Below are 14,459 nucleotides of genomic sequence, written 5' to 3'. Positions count from 1 at the left end.
TCCTCGAGAGCCTGACGAAGCTGATCTTCGGTATATTGAGGCATTATATATAGAAGAAGACATGTGCAAAAGATGAGCCCATTTGGACGCGAATTGAAAATGTTGTGATAAAAGGAGGTTGGGGGTGGGCATTGGGTTGTGGTGGATTTTCGCGTTTTTGTGGGTGCCAGAAACAGGGGGGTGCCAGGAAGTGGGTATGTTGACTTACTGCAGACATCAGCAACGAAGACGATGTCGCGAGTTTGATTCGAAACACATCAGAGATGCTTGGAGGGATTGATGTAAGTATTAATCAATACGCCGATGTCAAAGTCGAAGCTAAACAGGGCGGGTCCAAAGGTGATGGTCGCAAACGCTGGTGTGATTCTCGTCAAACCGATCCTCGAAATCAGTGCCAGTGAATGGGATAAAGTGCAGGCCGTAAGTTTCTAGCCCAAGACTTCTGTATTTCACGTGTTGATATGACATAGATCAATGTTCGGGGAGTCTTTCTGTGCTATAAATATGCAGCTCAGGAGATGATCAAGCAGGGTCGAGGCGGGAAGTTGATCGGAGCTTGTTCTATCTTAGGATACCGACCAGTATGCCACATCGGAACTCTAGTAACGTGCTGAAAGGAAGTTGACGAATCTGCAGTCTCAATTCGCGCCAGCATACTCCGTCAGTAAATGGGCTGTTCGGGGGCTCACCCAAGCTGTTGCTATGGACATGGCACAGCACGGCATTACGGTCAACGCATACTGTCCGGGCATGGTCCGTACCGATATGTGGGAGGCCATTGACACTAGCCTTACAACTAGAATGGGACTTCCCAAGGGTGCTGCGTTTGAGAACGGTGTTGCGACCCGCATTGCGTCTGAAAAACCTCAGGTATGTCTTGGCTCGTGACGATTAAGCCTTATGACAACTGATCAAGGCGAAATGCAGACTCCTGAAGACGTCGCTGGTTTGGTAAGTTTTCTGGCAGGAAAAGACTCGGATCAGATGACTGGGCAGAGTTTGATCGTAGACGGCGGTGTAGTATTCTCTTAGGGAACGTTTCCTTCAGTGGGGTACAATTGGTACGCTTCCAAAGCGGACAGTTGGGCAAAGGAGACACAGGGATTAAAGGAAGTAGCAGGCGCTAGTATGACAATGTTTGACGTGATTCACGGTTACTTGGACTTATCGCCACTCTCACCTTTTGTCCTGTCTCATTGAAAGTTGATCAACAATGTGCTATTATATTCAGTATGCAGTTTAATGCCTGTTGGTTCAAGGTAGATGACTACTTACGCAACAAAAGTTGGTTCTAGTACAGCCACCCTAGTCCTTACCTCCGTGCGCTGACCGGATGAGCACAGTATCTCGCCGTCGCTGAAAGTAGTAAAAGTCCGAGGTGGGGATCCCGGCCGGGGTGAGACTTCGGGATCTGCCTCAACCAGAAATGCCCGGACTACAAATAGGAAGTTGAGCGTGGCAGTCAATATGTGGAAGGACGGGTAGTCGACTTTTGCGAGCTTAGAGATCATTTCACAACGAGGTTCAAGAGAATTTTAACATGAAGTCTCAAATAGCTGGCCTGGTAAGCTGATTGTGTAGCTCCCATGTCCGTAAACCTTTACCCTAATCAAAGTGCTCTCACGTAGGCGTTGGTCGCCGTGGTTCTGTACAAAGTTGCAACATGGTGGTTCCATCCTTTACGAAAGTTTCCGGGCCCCAAATCGGCGTCAATTAGCAATGCAAGTTTTAGCACTCCATCTTATTGTGCTGCGCCGCGTGCAAGTGCTCACACATTTTTATGTAGGCTTTGTATTCGTGGAACTTCATGAGTGGTCGTCAGCCGTATCGTCAACTTGAGCTACACGAAAAGTACGGTAAGTTGCATGACCTACGTGCAGACACCTACCCTGGGAGTGCTCGCTCTGACTCTTTGATCGTACCAGGCCCCGTCGTTCGCGTGGCACCAAACGAATTAAGCTTCAGTTCCGCATCGTCATGGCAGGAAATCTATGGTGTACGCAAGGGTGTTGAGCCTTTCATCAAGAGTGAATTCTATGATGGGGGCAACTTCGCCGCCGAGGCCTTGTCTATCGTTAGCGAGCGTGACCCCAAGAAGCACGCAGAGATGCGTAGATATCTTGGTACCGCATTTTCCGACAGGTCTCTCAAGTCACAAGAACCGATGGTCGCTGAATGTGTCGACCGCCTTATTGAGAAGATTGGAATGGTAGACGTGGGGACTCAAGGAACCGACATGGTCATGTGGTTCAATCTCGCCACCTTCGATATAATTGGAAGCCTGGCTTTTGGCAAGGACTTCGGCGGTGTCGAGTCGGGCAAGGAGCACTTCTGGATTTCGATCGTCACCAAAAGCTTGCGTATGGGGGCTCTCGCCGACTGCTTTCGCAGATTTCCAGCCCTCGCCGGCATTGCCCAGACAGTGTTTTCTGGCCTTATTGACAAGCTTCTCAAAGACAGTCGCACGCATCAAAAGTACACCATGGATTTGGTTCAAAGGTTTGACTGCAAACATCTCATGGGCAAACGCCGTCTTTTTGTGTTGCAACGCTAAGGCCCTTTTCTGGTAGTCGCCTGGCCTCACAGTCGGACCGAGAAGATTTCCTCACCAAAATGATCGAGGCCCGTAATGAGGCGGCAATATCGGACGCCCAGATTGCAGCACACTCTTCCGACTTTGTGTAAGTCGCCCACGTTATTCCTCCATGAAACGGACTCATAATCCTTTTCCAGCATTGCCGGCAGCGAGACGACAGCCACTACTCTTTCTTGCATGACGTACTACCTGCTCAAGAACCCTGCGATTCTGGCGCGCTTACAGGATGAGGTGCGGTCAACTTTTGTTAGCTACGAGGATATTACTGCGGCGACGGCAACTCCATTGAAGTATCTTAGAGCCGTGGCGCAGGAGGCTATGCGCGTCTATCCTCCGCTTCCTTTTGCCCTTCCCCGTGTAGTGCCCAATGGTGGCTGCACGGTTGATGGTCACTTCTTGCCAGGCGGGGTGCGTACTTAAATTGCCTTGCCTTGGGTACTCTTAGCTTACAAAAATTCATCCCAAGACCACAGTTTCGACCAGTACCTTTGCGGCAAGTATGTCATCTTCGAACTTCGACGAGCCGTGGGAATTCAGACCTGAGCGGTGGCTCGTGGACAACCCAACGGATGACCTCGATGCAAGTCAGCCGTTTTCATATGGAACGCGATCATGCATGGGACGAAGGTGAGTTCCCAATAATGACATGGTGGTTTGAGGCACGTGCTAATCATCAAACATCGCAGCCTTGGCTGGATGGAAATTCACACAACTATGGCGAAGCTGGTCTATAGGTACGACTTGGAGCTCGCTGACGAGAGTCTCGACTGGCACCGGGACTCAAGGATGCATACGTTGTGGGAGAAGCCTCGTCTGATGGTGAAGCTCAAGCCCCGTGTGTTTCTCTAACATGCCGGCAGCTATAAATCAGGCTTCGCGGAGAAGCTTTCGAATTTTCGCACTGTTTAGTTGTGTTCATGATGCTTAAAGGTCTTCGAGAATTATTAGCCCAAGACCAAAGTCTTGAGCGCCGACCACGCTTTGCTAGGCTGACACTATATTCCTGCAAAGATGGTTCGTCGGTCGTGATATGAAGCAAATTTGAAAATTAAATGTGCATGAACATGAAATATTGATCGTGACTTTTCCTCACTCTCGCACCTCTTATAGCCTTTCACAGCCCTGGCGCGGCTGATTCTTACCGGCTGTGAAGGCGCTCGTTGGCTTCAATCAAGGTGTTCTGTGCGTAAAACGGACCATGAGTGCGGGTTTCCACCACATCACATGTAGTTGGCTTTCCTGTTCCCAATCTAAATCTTTGTCAACCAGCTCTAGGTCGTACTGCCACAGCATCTTGGCCAAGATGAGATTGATTTCCATGTATGCGAAGCTTAATAGTCGTATTAGCATGGGATCGCTTGTAAACTAGGGTGCGTTCGCAAAGCGTTAAGGGCTGTAAAACTCACTTTTGTCCTAAGCATCCCCGAGGGCCCATGGAGAATGGCTGGCTAGCCTCGCGGACATCTGTGGATCCCGCGTCTAGCCAGCGTTCAGGCTTGAAGCTTTTCGGGTCAGAGAAATACCCTTCGCTATGCGTCAGAGTCCACGCGTGCGTGAAGACCTCAGCCTATAGGCACTCACATTAGACTCCATGCTTTTGATTGTGCTTCAAGTTTACTTACACCCGCTGGGACGTAGATATCGCCGACATTCATGCCTGGCGATAATCGCGGAAACCCCTGAGAGCCCGGTGCATACAGCCTAAGGCCCTCGCTGATGACGGCTTGCAAGTATGGGAGCTGGCGAGCTGCAGTGGCATTGATCTCTTCGAATGAAGAGAATTTTGCCGTTATCTCTGTTTGAAGCTTTAGTAGACACGCTGGATTTTGGAGCAGATAGTATGTCGCCGCGGCAAGGAATGTCGCAGTCGTCTCGCCACCCGCGATTCTATGAGTATATCGTTAGCAAAACCTCGAGCATTCCCAAATGACCTTGAACTGAGGGGACGCACGTCAAAGTTGACACATGGGCTGCCATCTCTTCTTTGCTGATAGCTCCCACTTCGTAACTCTTGACAACGGTAGACAGAAAGTCATTGCGGTTTGACTTTTTGGATAGACGTCTGTAGTTCCAGGGTTAACAATCAACCATGAGCTACATGCACCCAAGCGTGAGGTTAGTATTTTACGTACTCTTCGACCTTTTTCCGGCTATACTGGGAGTTCTGATTTTGGACAGCAAGAGTTGACGGAAGTAGCACGCGGGCTATTGTAGCCACAAAAGGGAGACGACGAAGGTTGTCAACCAGTGTGATGAAGTATAGATGGCTGACTATGATCTCCGACCAGCTATGTGGCTTTCCTATAATGCGAAGTGATTAATAATACGATGTTCTGCTTGGCCATCTCCGAGCTAAAGCTTTGGGCTTGAAACTCTCAACTTCTATTTACTTACCAGCTTTGACACTATGAAAGGATTCGCCAAACGCCATTTCGCCCAAGGAGTCAAAGGCTATCATCTCATACCACTTGGTCATGTTGAGACCCTCAGTTCGGAAACGATCTTCCCCAAGCCGATGTACGAAAGCGTCGACTGTCTTGGTAATGATATCTTCCTGGTCCAGCAACATCTTTGTGGAAAAGGCAGCAGAGAGCATTTTGCGCATTTGGCCGTGCTTATGAGGATCACGCTCACTACCGATGCATAATGATTTGAAGCCTGCGCCATAGATATCGTAAAACTCGCTTTTGATCACTGGTGCTGCGCCTGCAGCGCGGTGGCCATAGATTGCCTTCCACGACTCCACTGAAGCAAAGGAGAGCTCATTGGGAGAAATTCGGACAACGGGTCCTACCGACGTTCAATTGACTAAGTATTTGTCATGGATTGGGGGAGAGAAAAGCCCTACCATGCTTGCGATGCTGCTCTTGGATGGCGTAGTGAAGGCGGCCAGTCTGAGAGTGAAAGATTCGCCAGATCTATGGCGAGAAAATTGAGCATTGCAAGTCCAACTAGATACAGCTAAGGCCTACTCACCAGACTGCATCTTCCTAATAGAGGTCCTGGGAACGCGGCAAGTTTATGGAAATACGCATTATAAGTGCTGGCTGTCAAGAGATACAAGACGACCTAGGTACGTTAGTCTTGAGTTCCAGTGAAGCTTTGTGTCATTTAGAGTAGTTCTTACAAGACACAATGATAGAGCGGCAACGCTTGAGACGGTTAGCTGTGCAACTCTTGCTTGCAGAAGGTGCAAGCACTCTTTGTGTGAAATGGCTCGATCAAGCATCGCGTCCCTTGGAATATCAACTGATGCTCTTCAGCATTTACCACTATGCTCGATGTGTTTGCTAGCAATCTAGCCTGTGAAATGTCGCTCTGAATATCACAAGCTTTGTTATTCCTTTTTCTGGTGACCTAGCAAAGGTCTGCGTTGTATCCCTGACGAATCCGTAAGACATATTGGGTGCGCAGCGTAGGTCTTCGTCTCATCGGCCAGTTTCCGTTTTCGGAAGTGAGGTTTCCAATCATCACCGCGCTAAACCTTTCTCAGTAAATTCCGAGAAATGCACGGAACAGCAACGCTCCTTGTACCAGTTACAAATAAAGCACCGAGAATGGCCATTAATATACAAGAGATCAACATCCAACAATTCTTGATAGCGGCAAAAGTCAGCCAGTTTCGACTGAGTGCGGCTGACTTTGAGTCTATCAGCGCGACAGTTATGCCGTCAGGTGCTATCGAGAGGGGAATTGTCATGATGTGGCATAGTCAAAAGGACCAATTTTCACTCTTCGAGACAGAATTGTCAGTTCTCAAAATCTGTCTGATCAAGTTAAACTTTGTAACAATACGAGGTATGCCTGGGTTAATGGTCATCAGTATGGCATCGGCAGAATGGCTCCAGTGCTGGACCACAAGTATGCCCTTTCAAAATCCTACGATGCCGCCAACTCTTCGCATATCGAGGCATTCTTTCACAAAAACAGGTTTATTTTCATCCTTAGATTATTGATAGACCGGCCAAACTTGCCTCGTAGGCAAAGAATACACAGCAGTGGCGGAAACCCGTACGAATGAACCGCGCCTCAACACGAGCCTCGTACGCCTCAACGCCCCAGTCATGTGGGCGGCCCGTAAAACTGTCTATGTTTGGCAGTAAGCTCGTAGTTCACGTCAAGAAGGGCAACATCCCATCTTTTCCATCTCAACAGTGTCCCTCAGCTATGTCATATGGATGCGGCAATGCACCCGGGCGGGATCACTTGATTGGGGGAGCTGTGCATGAACCCGACTTGACGACTTCAGATAAGTTCTCCGAGGGAAGACCATCACGAACGCCGCGTCTGTCGCAAGACATCCGCATTGTGGGTAGCTTGCCATCTGGCGGGTTCACTGCTACGGACCGTTGTTGAGATGGATTGGCATTCTACCGATCGGCTTCTAGCGAAACCAAAGCTTATATAGATCCCCCTTGAAGTCTGGTTGAAGGTTGGCATGTTGCCACTTTCTACCAGCAATTCTTTGATTCCAATTACATCCAACAGAAAACAGTCTGACATATAGCAAGTCGATCACTCAACATGTCACTCAGCGTAACAACCGTACCCGACGAAGTCACCAGCATCTCTCCCATCTCTCACCTCGACAGCAAAGCCCCAGGTATTACCCAGAAAGCCATCCAAGAAATATCTACCTCCAACGATGGGTACTTCCGCTTCAACCCAGTCATCGTCATGCTCATCGGCTACCTCGAACAAGTCAGCCCAGGAGGCCTAGACTCCGCAGTTCGCTCCGCCCGCGACAAGAACCCAGACTTCATGTCCAAACTAGCCATCAAAGACGCACACTCGTTCCTGACCTTCGCAAACGACCTCCTGAAATGGGTGCCCCGCGAGAGCTTCGAAGGCAAAGACATCTACGACATCCTCTGCACATTCTACTTCGTCCTAGACCAAACCCCCTCTCCGCAAACTCCAGACTCCAATCCGCCCAGACTCGCAAGGCCTTACCTGGCTATCCTCCTGGATCGTAGTCTACGCGCAACTCGTCGGCCAATTCTTCGACACACCCGCCTCCATCACCCCTTCCTCCCTCCAATCCTTCGCAACCTCACCCCCCTACCGCTTCCATGAAGCAGAAATCCCAAAAGGCGGTTTCCGGACCTTCAACTCCTTCTTCACCCGCCGCCTCAAACCGGGCCTTCGGCCAATCGCCTCCCCCGACGACGACAGCGTGATAGTCTACCCAGCAGACTGCACCTATGACAACTCCCTCGCCAACCAAAGCGTCGCCAAAATCACCCCGTACGGCTCCGTCGAGATCAAAAACGTCCGCTGGCCGATCAGCATGCTGCTCCAGGGCAGCGCTCACGCCGCAGACTTTGACGGCGGGATCTGGATGCACGCGTTCCTGAATACCACAAACTACCACCGCCAACACGCGCCCGTGTCGGGCACGGTGTTGGAAGCCAAGAACATCCAGGGCATGGCGCACCTCGAGGCCGATACCGTCGGCGACGGACAGGTTCGCATGATGGGCGGGGCGGACGCTTCCGAGAACCCGGGGTATCAGTTCCTTCAGACGAGGGGGTTGGTGGTGATTGAGAACCCGGTGCTCGGGAAGGTTGCGTTCTTGCCCATCAGGATGGCCATGGTATCGTCTGTGGACTTGTTTGTCGCAGAGGGGGATGTGGTGAGGAAGGGGGACGAGGTTTCGTGTTTCCGGTTTGGAGGGTCGGATGTCATTTGCATCTTCCAGGAAAAGGCCGGGCTGAGGGTTGAGGATTTCATTCCAACGGCTGGTGGGTTTTCAAAGTATGGGAGCATCTTGGCTAGAGCGCCGATGGGAGGTTCTCGCATGTAAGTCAGGCTTTCAGAGAAGTCGTCCAACGTCTAGATATGTTCTTGGATCGTTTCCTTTGAGATCTTGCTCTAGGCTGGCACCTAAAGAAGATGTAATCAAAGCTGCTGAACTTCGCGATAGTTGGGACCAGGAGTTTTCCTTTCGAACAAATTACAGCCATGGAATTGAAGACAAAACAAAGACAACATGATCAAAAAGAGAAGTTGCGTCAATCGCTGACGGGAATTGAGCCCGACGTGGCTAGTGCTTGTTAGTGACATGTTCTAGAGAACATGAGAGAAATAGGGAAAGTAGCTTACGGGTCGAACCCACAACCTTGAGATTAAGAGTCTCACGCTCTACCGATTGAGCTAGCCGGGCAACCGGCGTATATACTAGGGTTGGATGGATTCCTCAGGTCCAGGATGGCTTCATGTTCTGGATTTGCTAATTTGTGGTTCTGTGTCCAAGTGGGGAGAAGAGAAAAGATTTTGGGAAATCCCCATTGTGGGTGTAGGGTGGGACACAATAACAAAGCGCGCATCGTGATGTATGTGGGGAGTGGATGTCTTGATGGTTGGGTTGTGTTCAACATTAGCTTAAATTTTGGCGTACTTTGAGTAAGTGAGTGGCTCACTCGCAAGTTGCATGGATCACAGAGCCATTTCTAGTAGTCGAGGCTCATCTCTCTCTTTTTCATCAGTCGGCAATGTTGTCATGGCGTTCACAAACGGCACAGTCATGTTAATCAACAACCACAAGACCACGAACGAGGGCATACTGAAAGAACGCAGATAGTCTCTATTAGCCGCTACACAGGCACACAAAGCCATGCGGAGGATGCTCGCTTGGAAGGGAATCGCCCTCCATGCGCTAGCTATCCGGGCAACCCCAAAGAAGGGGTTCGATTACTGAGTTTTGAGAGAAAAAAAGAAGAGTCCCATCCTTCACCGACTCAAATGTCCCCTTCAAACAATCATGACCAAGGCCAACTCAGGGCTCGGATTGGCTTACTGGCCTTCCTATTCTAATTCTAGCGAGAAGTGCCTCTGGTGGCCCTGTTGATGCATCCATTCTGCATCGCGCGGAACATGACACGACGGTGAAGTGCATTGGTCGAGGATGCAGAGCTCTCAGATGAGGCAACGGGCCTGGGACTCTCACTAGACAGACCACTCTAGTGTCCTCTAGCCAAGAACGCAGGTGCGCCGCTGCCGATGATGGGGCTTCCGATCTCGCCTGGTGCACCTACGGGCCTGTGGGCAGGATACGCCATGTCGTTGAACTCGGGTACCCATCGCATCAAGTGCTGCCCTGGGCCGTTTGCATCCAACTGGACCTCAAAGGTGCCGCCACCATTCTGCAGGTTGCCTTCTGTTTCGGCGAGAGCTAACAGATCAACTTCAGGGACAGACTCAGTCCTATTGAGCTGGTCAACCTCTGCCTTGACCGCTGCTAGATCAACAAAAGACTCTGAGCTCTCCGGGTTGCGGGCTTGCAGCTCCTTGCAGGCGCGACACATCATGAGCCGAATCGTCACTGAACGAGGGTTTCCCGCCGTACGGATCGGAGGCATAGGCTGCATCATAGTAGGGCTTCCCCAGGTCGAGTTTCCCACCCCGGGGGCCACGGTGTATGACATTGGTGAGGGTCCCCACAAGCTATTGTTGATGCTAGAAAACCCATTGTCGAATGGCAGTGGAAACGCTGACCGTTGCAACTGGCTACGGTGCCTTGCCGCATTGATTGCTGCGTTCATCGGGTCCGATGCATCATCTACCAGGACGCTGCTGCCAAGATGCTGTTGGTTTGTGAAGTCGTCTGATGCGTCATTTCGGTGTCCCTGAACCACACTACCTGGTCGTCCAATGGGCGCTGGCCTGCCGATAGGCTGTGTTGGAATTGGCGATGAAGCTGGGTCGAAGCTGCCGGAATGTTGTCTCGAATGTGATCCGGGTCCTGGCGCCATGTTTTGCATATGGTCGCCCATGGGCTGTGGGAAGCCAGGAGGTGGGCCGGGCATGAAGCCACGTCCAGCTGGCCCGTTAAGACCGGGCGGAACGGCCATCATGCCTAGAGGGGGAGGAGGTCTGCCAAACCCGGTAATACCAGGCGGACCAAAGATGTTTGGGTCTGGCAGACGATTTCCCAGACCTGGCGGCGGGTTGAAGCCGGGTGGAGGCATGCTCATAGGCATGCCAAAGGGGCCAGGCTGCATCGGTCCTTTCATACTCGAAGGTGATATGGAATTGGGATGGGGTAGCGAGCTTGTGGTCGCCGCGCTAGTCTTCCATGAACCAATCGGCCCAGGACTCATGCGGCCGGGTGTCGCAGGGTGTGGCGATGGGTTTTGGCTGGCAGTAGAGCCTGATCGCGAAGCTTGGGATTCAGGCAAGCTGGTGTCCAGTGGCTGAGAGGCATGCTTAGGACGGATTGGTGTCGGAGCTTTGGGAAGAGCCGGTGTTGCAACGGGTATCTTGGGGGACGCATAGGATGCTGGGTTGGATGGATGTGTCGGAATCGGTACTGGGTGTTGCGATAGTCGCCGGCCGGAGGTGGGGATGGGAATAGGAGCAGCAGCAACCGTGGCAGCCTTTTGGGCAGCCTTTTCCTCCTGCTTGATGCGATCCTTGCTTTCCTTCTCAGCCTTGGCCTTGGCCTCCTTGTCGCGTTTGGCCTGTTCCTGCTTCTCTTTGCGCTCACGGAGCTCCTTGTCCTTCTGGTCTCGGATTTCCTGTTCGCGTAATCGTGCTTCTTCCTTGAGCTTCTGAGTCTTCTCGCGGGATTCGCGCGCTTTGCGTTCTTGCTCCGCGCGCTTCTCTTGCTGTTCCTGGAGTCGGCGTTGTCGATCGGTCTCTTTGCGAAGGCGTTCTTCTTCTTCCAGTCGCTTCTGCTCTTCCTTCTTTCGACGTTTCTCCTCCGCTCTCATTCTCTGCTCTTCCACCTTTCGCCGCTGCTCCTCGAGTCGAGCGGCCTCCTCTGCAGCCTTCTCGGCCTCCTTCCGCGCCTTCTCCTCGGCCTGTTGCTGTTTCTTCAACGCGGCCTTGTCCTTGCGCTTCTGGTTCTCTTTGGCCTTCTTGGCTTTCTTCTGAGCGGTTTGCCTATTTTCCTCCTCGAGTTCCTCGATGAGCTGTTGCTGGCGTTGCTTGGCGACCATGTCTCGATAGGCTGTCAGGACCCGTTGCTCAAACATTCGAGCGGCGAATATTTGGAACATGCGACGACCCTCTTCCATGCGCTGTTCCTCGGTCATCGTGTCCTGATGATGACAACAGTAATGCTCAGTACTCGAGTGTTTATGGTCATATGTGTATTGAGAGGAGCTCACTTCTTCATCCTCGTATTCCTCTTCTTGACTGTCATCATAGTCCTCATCCTCCTCCTCATCTTCGTCGTCATAGTCGTCTTCGGGAGGAGGATGGTTATGATTCGAGTAAGAGCCGTTGGCGGGATGAGCGTAGCCGCGAGAGAAGTGCTCCTTGGCGTCCTCTTCTCGGGCCATGCGGCGTTCGGCGAGCTGTTCCATCATTTCGATGAAACGCTTGCCGTCGTTTTTGAGGAGGTCATCCGCAACGGTGAGTATGCCGCCTAAGTCCATGTTACCATATCTGCAGAGTAGGGAGTCCAGAAGCTGCATACCCTTGACTTGCAGGCTGTTCCCAAACGTCAAGAAGTCGGCAACGTCTCGATCGTGAGGGTGAGTATCTTCGGGGGGTTCATCTTCGTCGTTGTACTCGTCGTCTTCTTCGTCTTCCTCTTCTTCCTCCTCCTCCTCGAGATCCTCATCCTCGTCGCTGTACTCCTCCTCTGGCTCCTCCTCGTCGTCATCGTCGCCTACATGTTCCACTATACGGCCGCGTGACGGTGGTTGGCCTGTGTAGGATGACGGAATGCGTGAAGGTCGCAAGGGGAATTCGCGGTGAGGGGGCAGAATATGCGGTCCTTCTCCGTTGTTCGCAAAGGTCTCGAGCTCCTCATAGTAAGCGTCGTACAGGCCTTCGAGTTCCTCCTCAATGGCGGTGCGCTTCCTGCCACAAACAGTACAGCTGCATGTATGCTTTTGCTGCTCCTTCATCTTTTTCAGGACGGCGTCCTTTTCGACCTTGACTAGCGACTTGCGCTCGTCTTCGCCGAGACCCAACCAGAACTCCTTGATGCGCTCCCGCTCCTCCTGCGAGCTGGTGTTCCAGATCTTATCCTTGGAGATACCAGGGCCACGGGGCGTCAATGGCGAGTGGGAGTGAGAATGAGGAAACGGAACACTGTCGTACTGGCTGTTGGCCAGCTGCGGGTTCTTTCCGTTCTTCTTCTTCTTCTTTTTGGACTTTTTGGATTTGGTCGCGGAGAAGCCGTTGGCATGGGGCCGGTCGTCGATAGAGTGATGGTCTTCGGGCTCGTCGTCGCTGGACTCCTGATCCTCGTCATCTTGGGCAACCTGGGGTTTGGGCGCGGGCGCACCAGGAGCAGGACTCGGGCGACGTCCGTTTGGTGGTTGGACAGCGGCTTGCTCGGCAGCAGCTTTGGCGGCAGCCTTTGCCCGACGCTTCTGCTTCTTTCGATTCACAGTAGGCGCTGAGGGGTCAGCACCGTTGGTATCGAGGGTCTGGACGCTGGGCGCCTTTGCCGACGAGGTCGGAGTAGAGGGTTGCGAGGGTTCGGCGGAGGGAGGGCCTTTCGGGACGGTGATGATCTTGGAGCCATCCTTGTTTGTGTATCTCGCGGTGGACTTTGTATTCGGTGACGCTGGCGTCTGAGCTGCCGGCTGGCGATGGTTGGCCGGCATTTCTAGTCTCTGCTACGAAGCGAGCGACGTCGATGTCATAGAGAGGGATAGATGAAGGGTAGTTTGCGGTTGTGGGTGCGGTGGGGGAGTAAGCGCTGGATTCGGGTTCGGCGAGAGGGATAGAGCGAGAGGTGAAGTCGAGCTCGAATTCGGCGGTCGGTCGGGTTCGAGAATGAGGCGATACTGGGTGAGGTAAAGCTATGTGGAAAGATGCGTAAGCAGAAATAAAACCACAGCTGCCCCTCTTCGCAATGACGCTCGAGGTGTTCGGAGAGATTGTGTGTGATTGAAGTTGGGTGGGCGTTTGTGGGTAGCGGCTCGCGAAAGTGGCAGGCGGGATGTAGCGCGCTGGGCGGGCTTTGGGCGGGCTGAGGGTGGTGGTGATGAGGCAGGACTCACAGGTGGAGGCGAATATTATTCGAGATGGGGCGCCGGGGCAGCCACACTTGTGTCTTGCCAAGGGAACAAACAGTCCGCCGTGAAGGTGCAGCACGAAAGGCCGAAACGGTAAAGGGTATGATTTTTGTTGTTCTTTTCGGCCTTGTTTCCTCTATCGATATTCTTCCTCTTTTTTTTTTTTGCCCCTGAAACCACCACCTTGCAGGTTGATAATAGTTCAACTTGAAAGGCACACGAATCGAATCGCAGTGCAGTCGCAAGGCTGGTGGTGGTGTTGGTGGTGGTGGTGGGCTTGATTGGGGCTGATGAGTGTGTGACAAGCAGAGCGCGGGCCGATGATGAGTGCCTCTGTGTGGTTCGTTGGTCGCTAAATTCCAAGGTTGGGTACCTTGGATTGGATCTTTAGGTAAGGCAAGGTGAGGTACCTTGGGAAAGAGCAGTTCGAAATGAGTTAGGTTGGGCAAAAACGACCTCAATATTTCAGCGAAAGGAAAGATGAAGAGCTGAATGGATTGAATTATCCGCTGTTCGAATTCCTTTCCTTTCCATCAATGGGAAACAGAGAACGACACCCACACGGTGGGCGACGATACCAATGTCATGAAAGTAAATGGATGGAAGTGAGGTACCTCTGGGTCTCTGATCCAACGGATGCGTGTCGTTGTTCGTTCCGCTATGGGCGGAGGGAGGGATTGAAGGGAGAGTGGGATTGCATGTCATGCCCAAGTCACTCGTCAGCAGGCTTGCGTAGGAGAAGTACATCACAGGGAGGGGGAAGTGACAGGTGGTGAGGGACCTGAGGCAGGGGCCCTACCCAATTGCCTATCACTCGGGGTGTGCACTTTACCAGGCTCACATCAGGAACTTGGAAACCTGGGTCAGTAAGGTAAGGTACG

The 14,459-nt window shown here is 52.1% G+C and overlaps 4 protein-coding genes across 4 annotated transcripts; 2 read left to right on the top strand and 2 right to left on the bottom strand.

The window, feature by feature from the left end:
• Nucleotides 1-342: 342 nt before the first annotated feature.
• CTAM01_15123 (benzoate 4-monooxygenase cytochrome P450) lies at nt 343-3,445 on the top strand (the record flags this gene model as incomplete). The annotated part of the gene is made up of 10 exons (XM_060531122.1): nt 343-420; nt 471-581; nt 637-870; nt 928-951; nt 1,787-1,856; nt 1,926-2,499; nt 2,571-2,681; nt 2,734-3,004; nt 3,063-3,223; nt 3,283-3,445. 10 exons carry the CDS (start codon nt 343-345, stop codon nt 3,443-3,445), a joined length of 1,797 nt encoding a protein of 598 aa, XP_060374320.1.
• Nucleotides 3,446-3,766: 321 nt separating this feature from the next.
• CTAM01_15122 (BCL4p) lies at nt 3,767-5,825 on the bottom strand (the record flags this gene model as incomplete). The annotated part of the gene is made up of 9 exons (XM_060531121.1): nt 3,767-3,926; nt 4,003-4,163; nt 4,219-4,483; nt 4,548-4,658; nt 4,729-4,897; nt 4,991-5,386; nt 5,445-5,514; nt 5,573-5,665; nt 5,724-5,825. 9 exons carry the CDS (start codon nt 5,823-5,825, stop codon nt 3,767-3,769), a joined length of 1,527 nt encoding a protein of 508 aa, XP_060374319.1.
• A 1,295-nt stretch (nt 5,826-7,120) lies between these two features.
• CTAM01_15121 (uncharacterized protein) lies at nt 7,121-8,402 on the top strand (the record flags this gene model as incomplete). The annotated part of the gene is made up of 2 exons (XM_060531120.1): nt 7,121-7,423; nt 7,491-8,402. The coding sequence occupies 2 exons, from the start codon at nt 7,121-7,123 to the stop codon at nt 8,400-8,402; spliced, it is 1,215 nt and encodes a 404-aa protein (XP_060374318.1).
• A 1,156-nt stretch (nt 8,403-9,558) lies between these two features.
• Nucleotides 9,559-13,164, bottom strand: CTAM01_15120 (stress response protein NST1; the record flags this gene model as incomplete). Its single annotated transcript, XM_060531119.1, has 1 exon — nt 9,559-13,164. One exon carries the CDS (start codon nt 13,162-13,164, stop codon nt 9,559-9,561), a length of 3,606 nt encoding a protein of 1,201 aa, XP_060374317.1.
• Between the last annotated feature and the right edge of the window lie 1,295 nt (nt 13,165-14,459).

Source organism: Colletotrichum tamarilloi (genome assembly GCF_030869305.1).
Source record: "Colletotrichum tamarilloi strain Tom-12 chromosome Unknown Scaffold_148.1, whole genome shotgun sequence".
NCBI classification, from domain to species: domain Eukaryota; kingdom Fungi; phylum Ascomycota; class Sordariomycetes; order Glomerellales; family Glomerellaceae; genus Colletotrichum; species Colletotrichum tamarilloi.
Note: the sequence above shows the minus strand (reverse complement) of the source record. Positions and strands in the feature narration are given on the sequence as shown.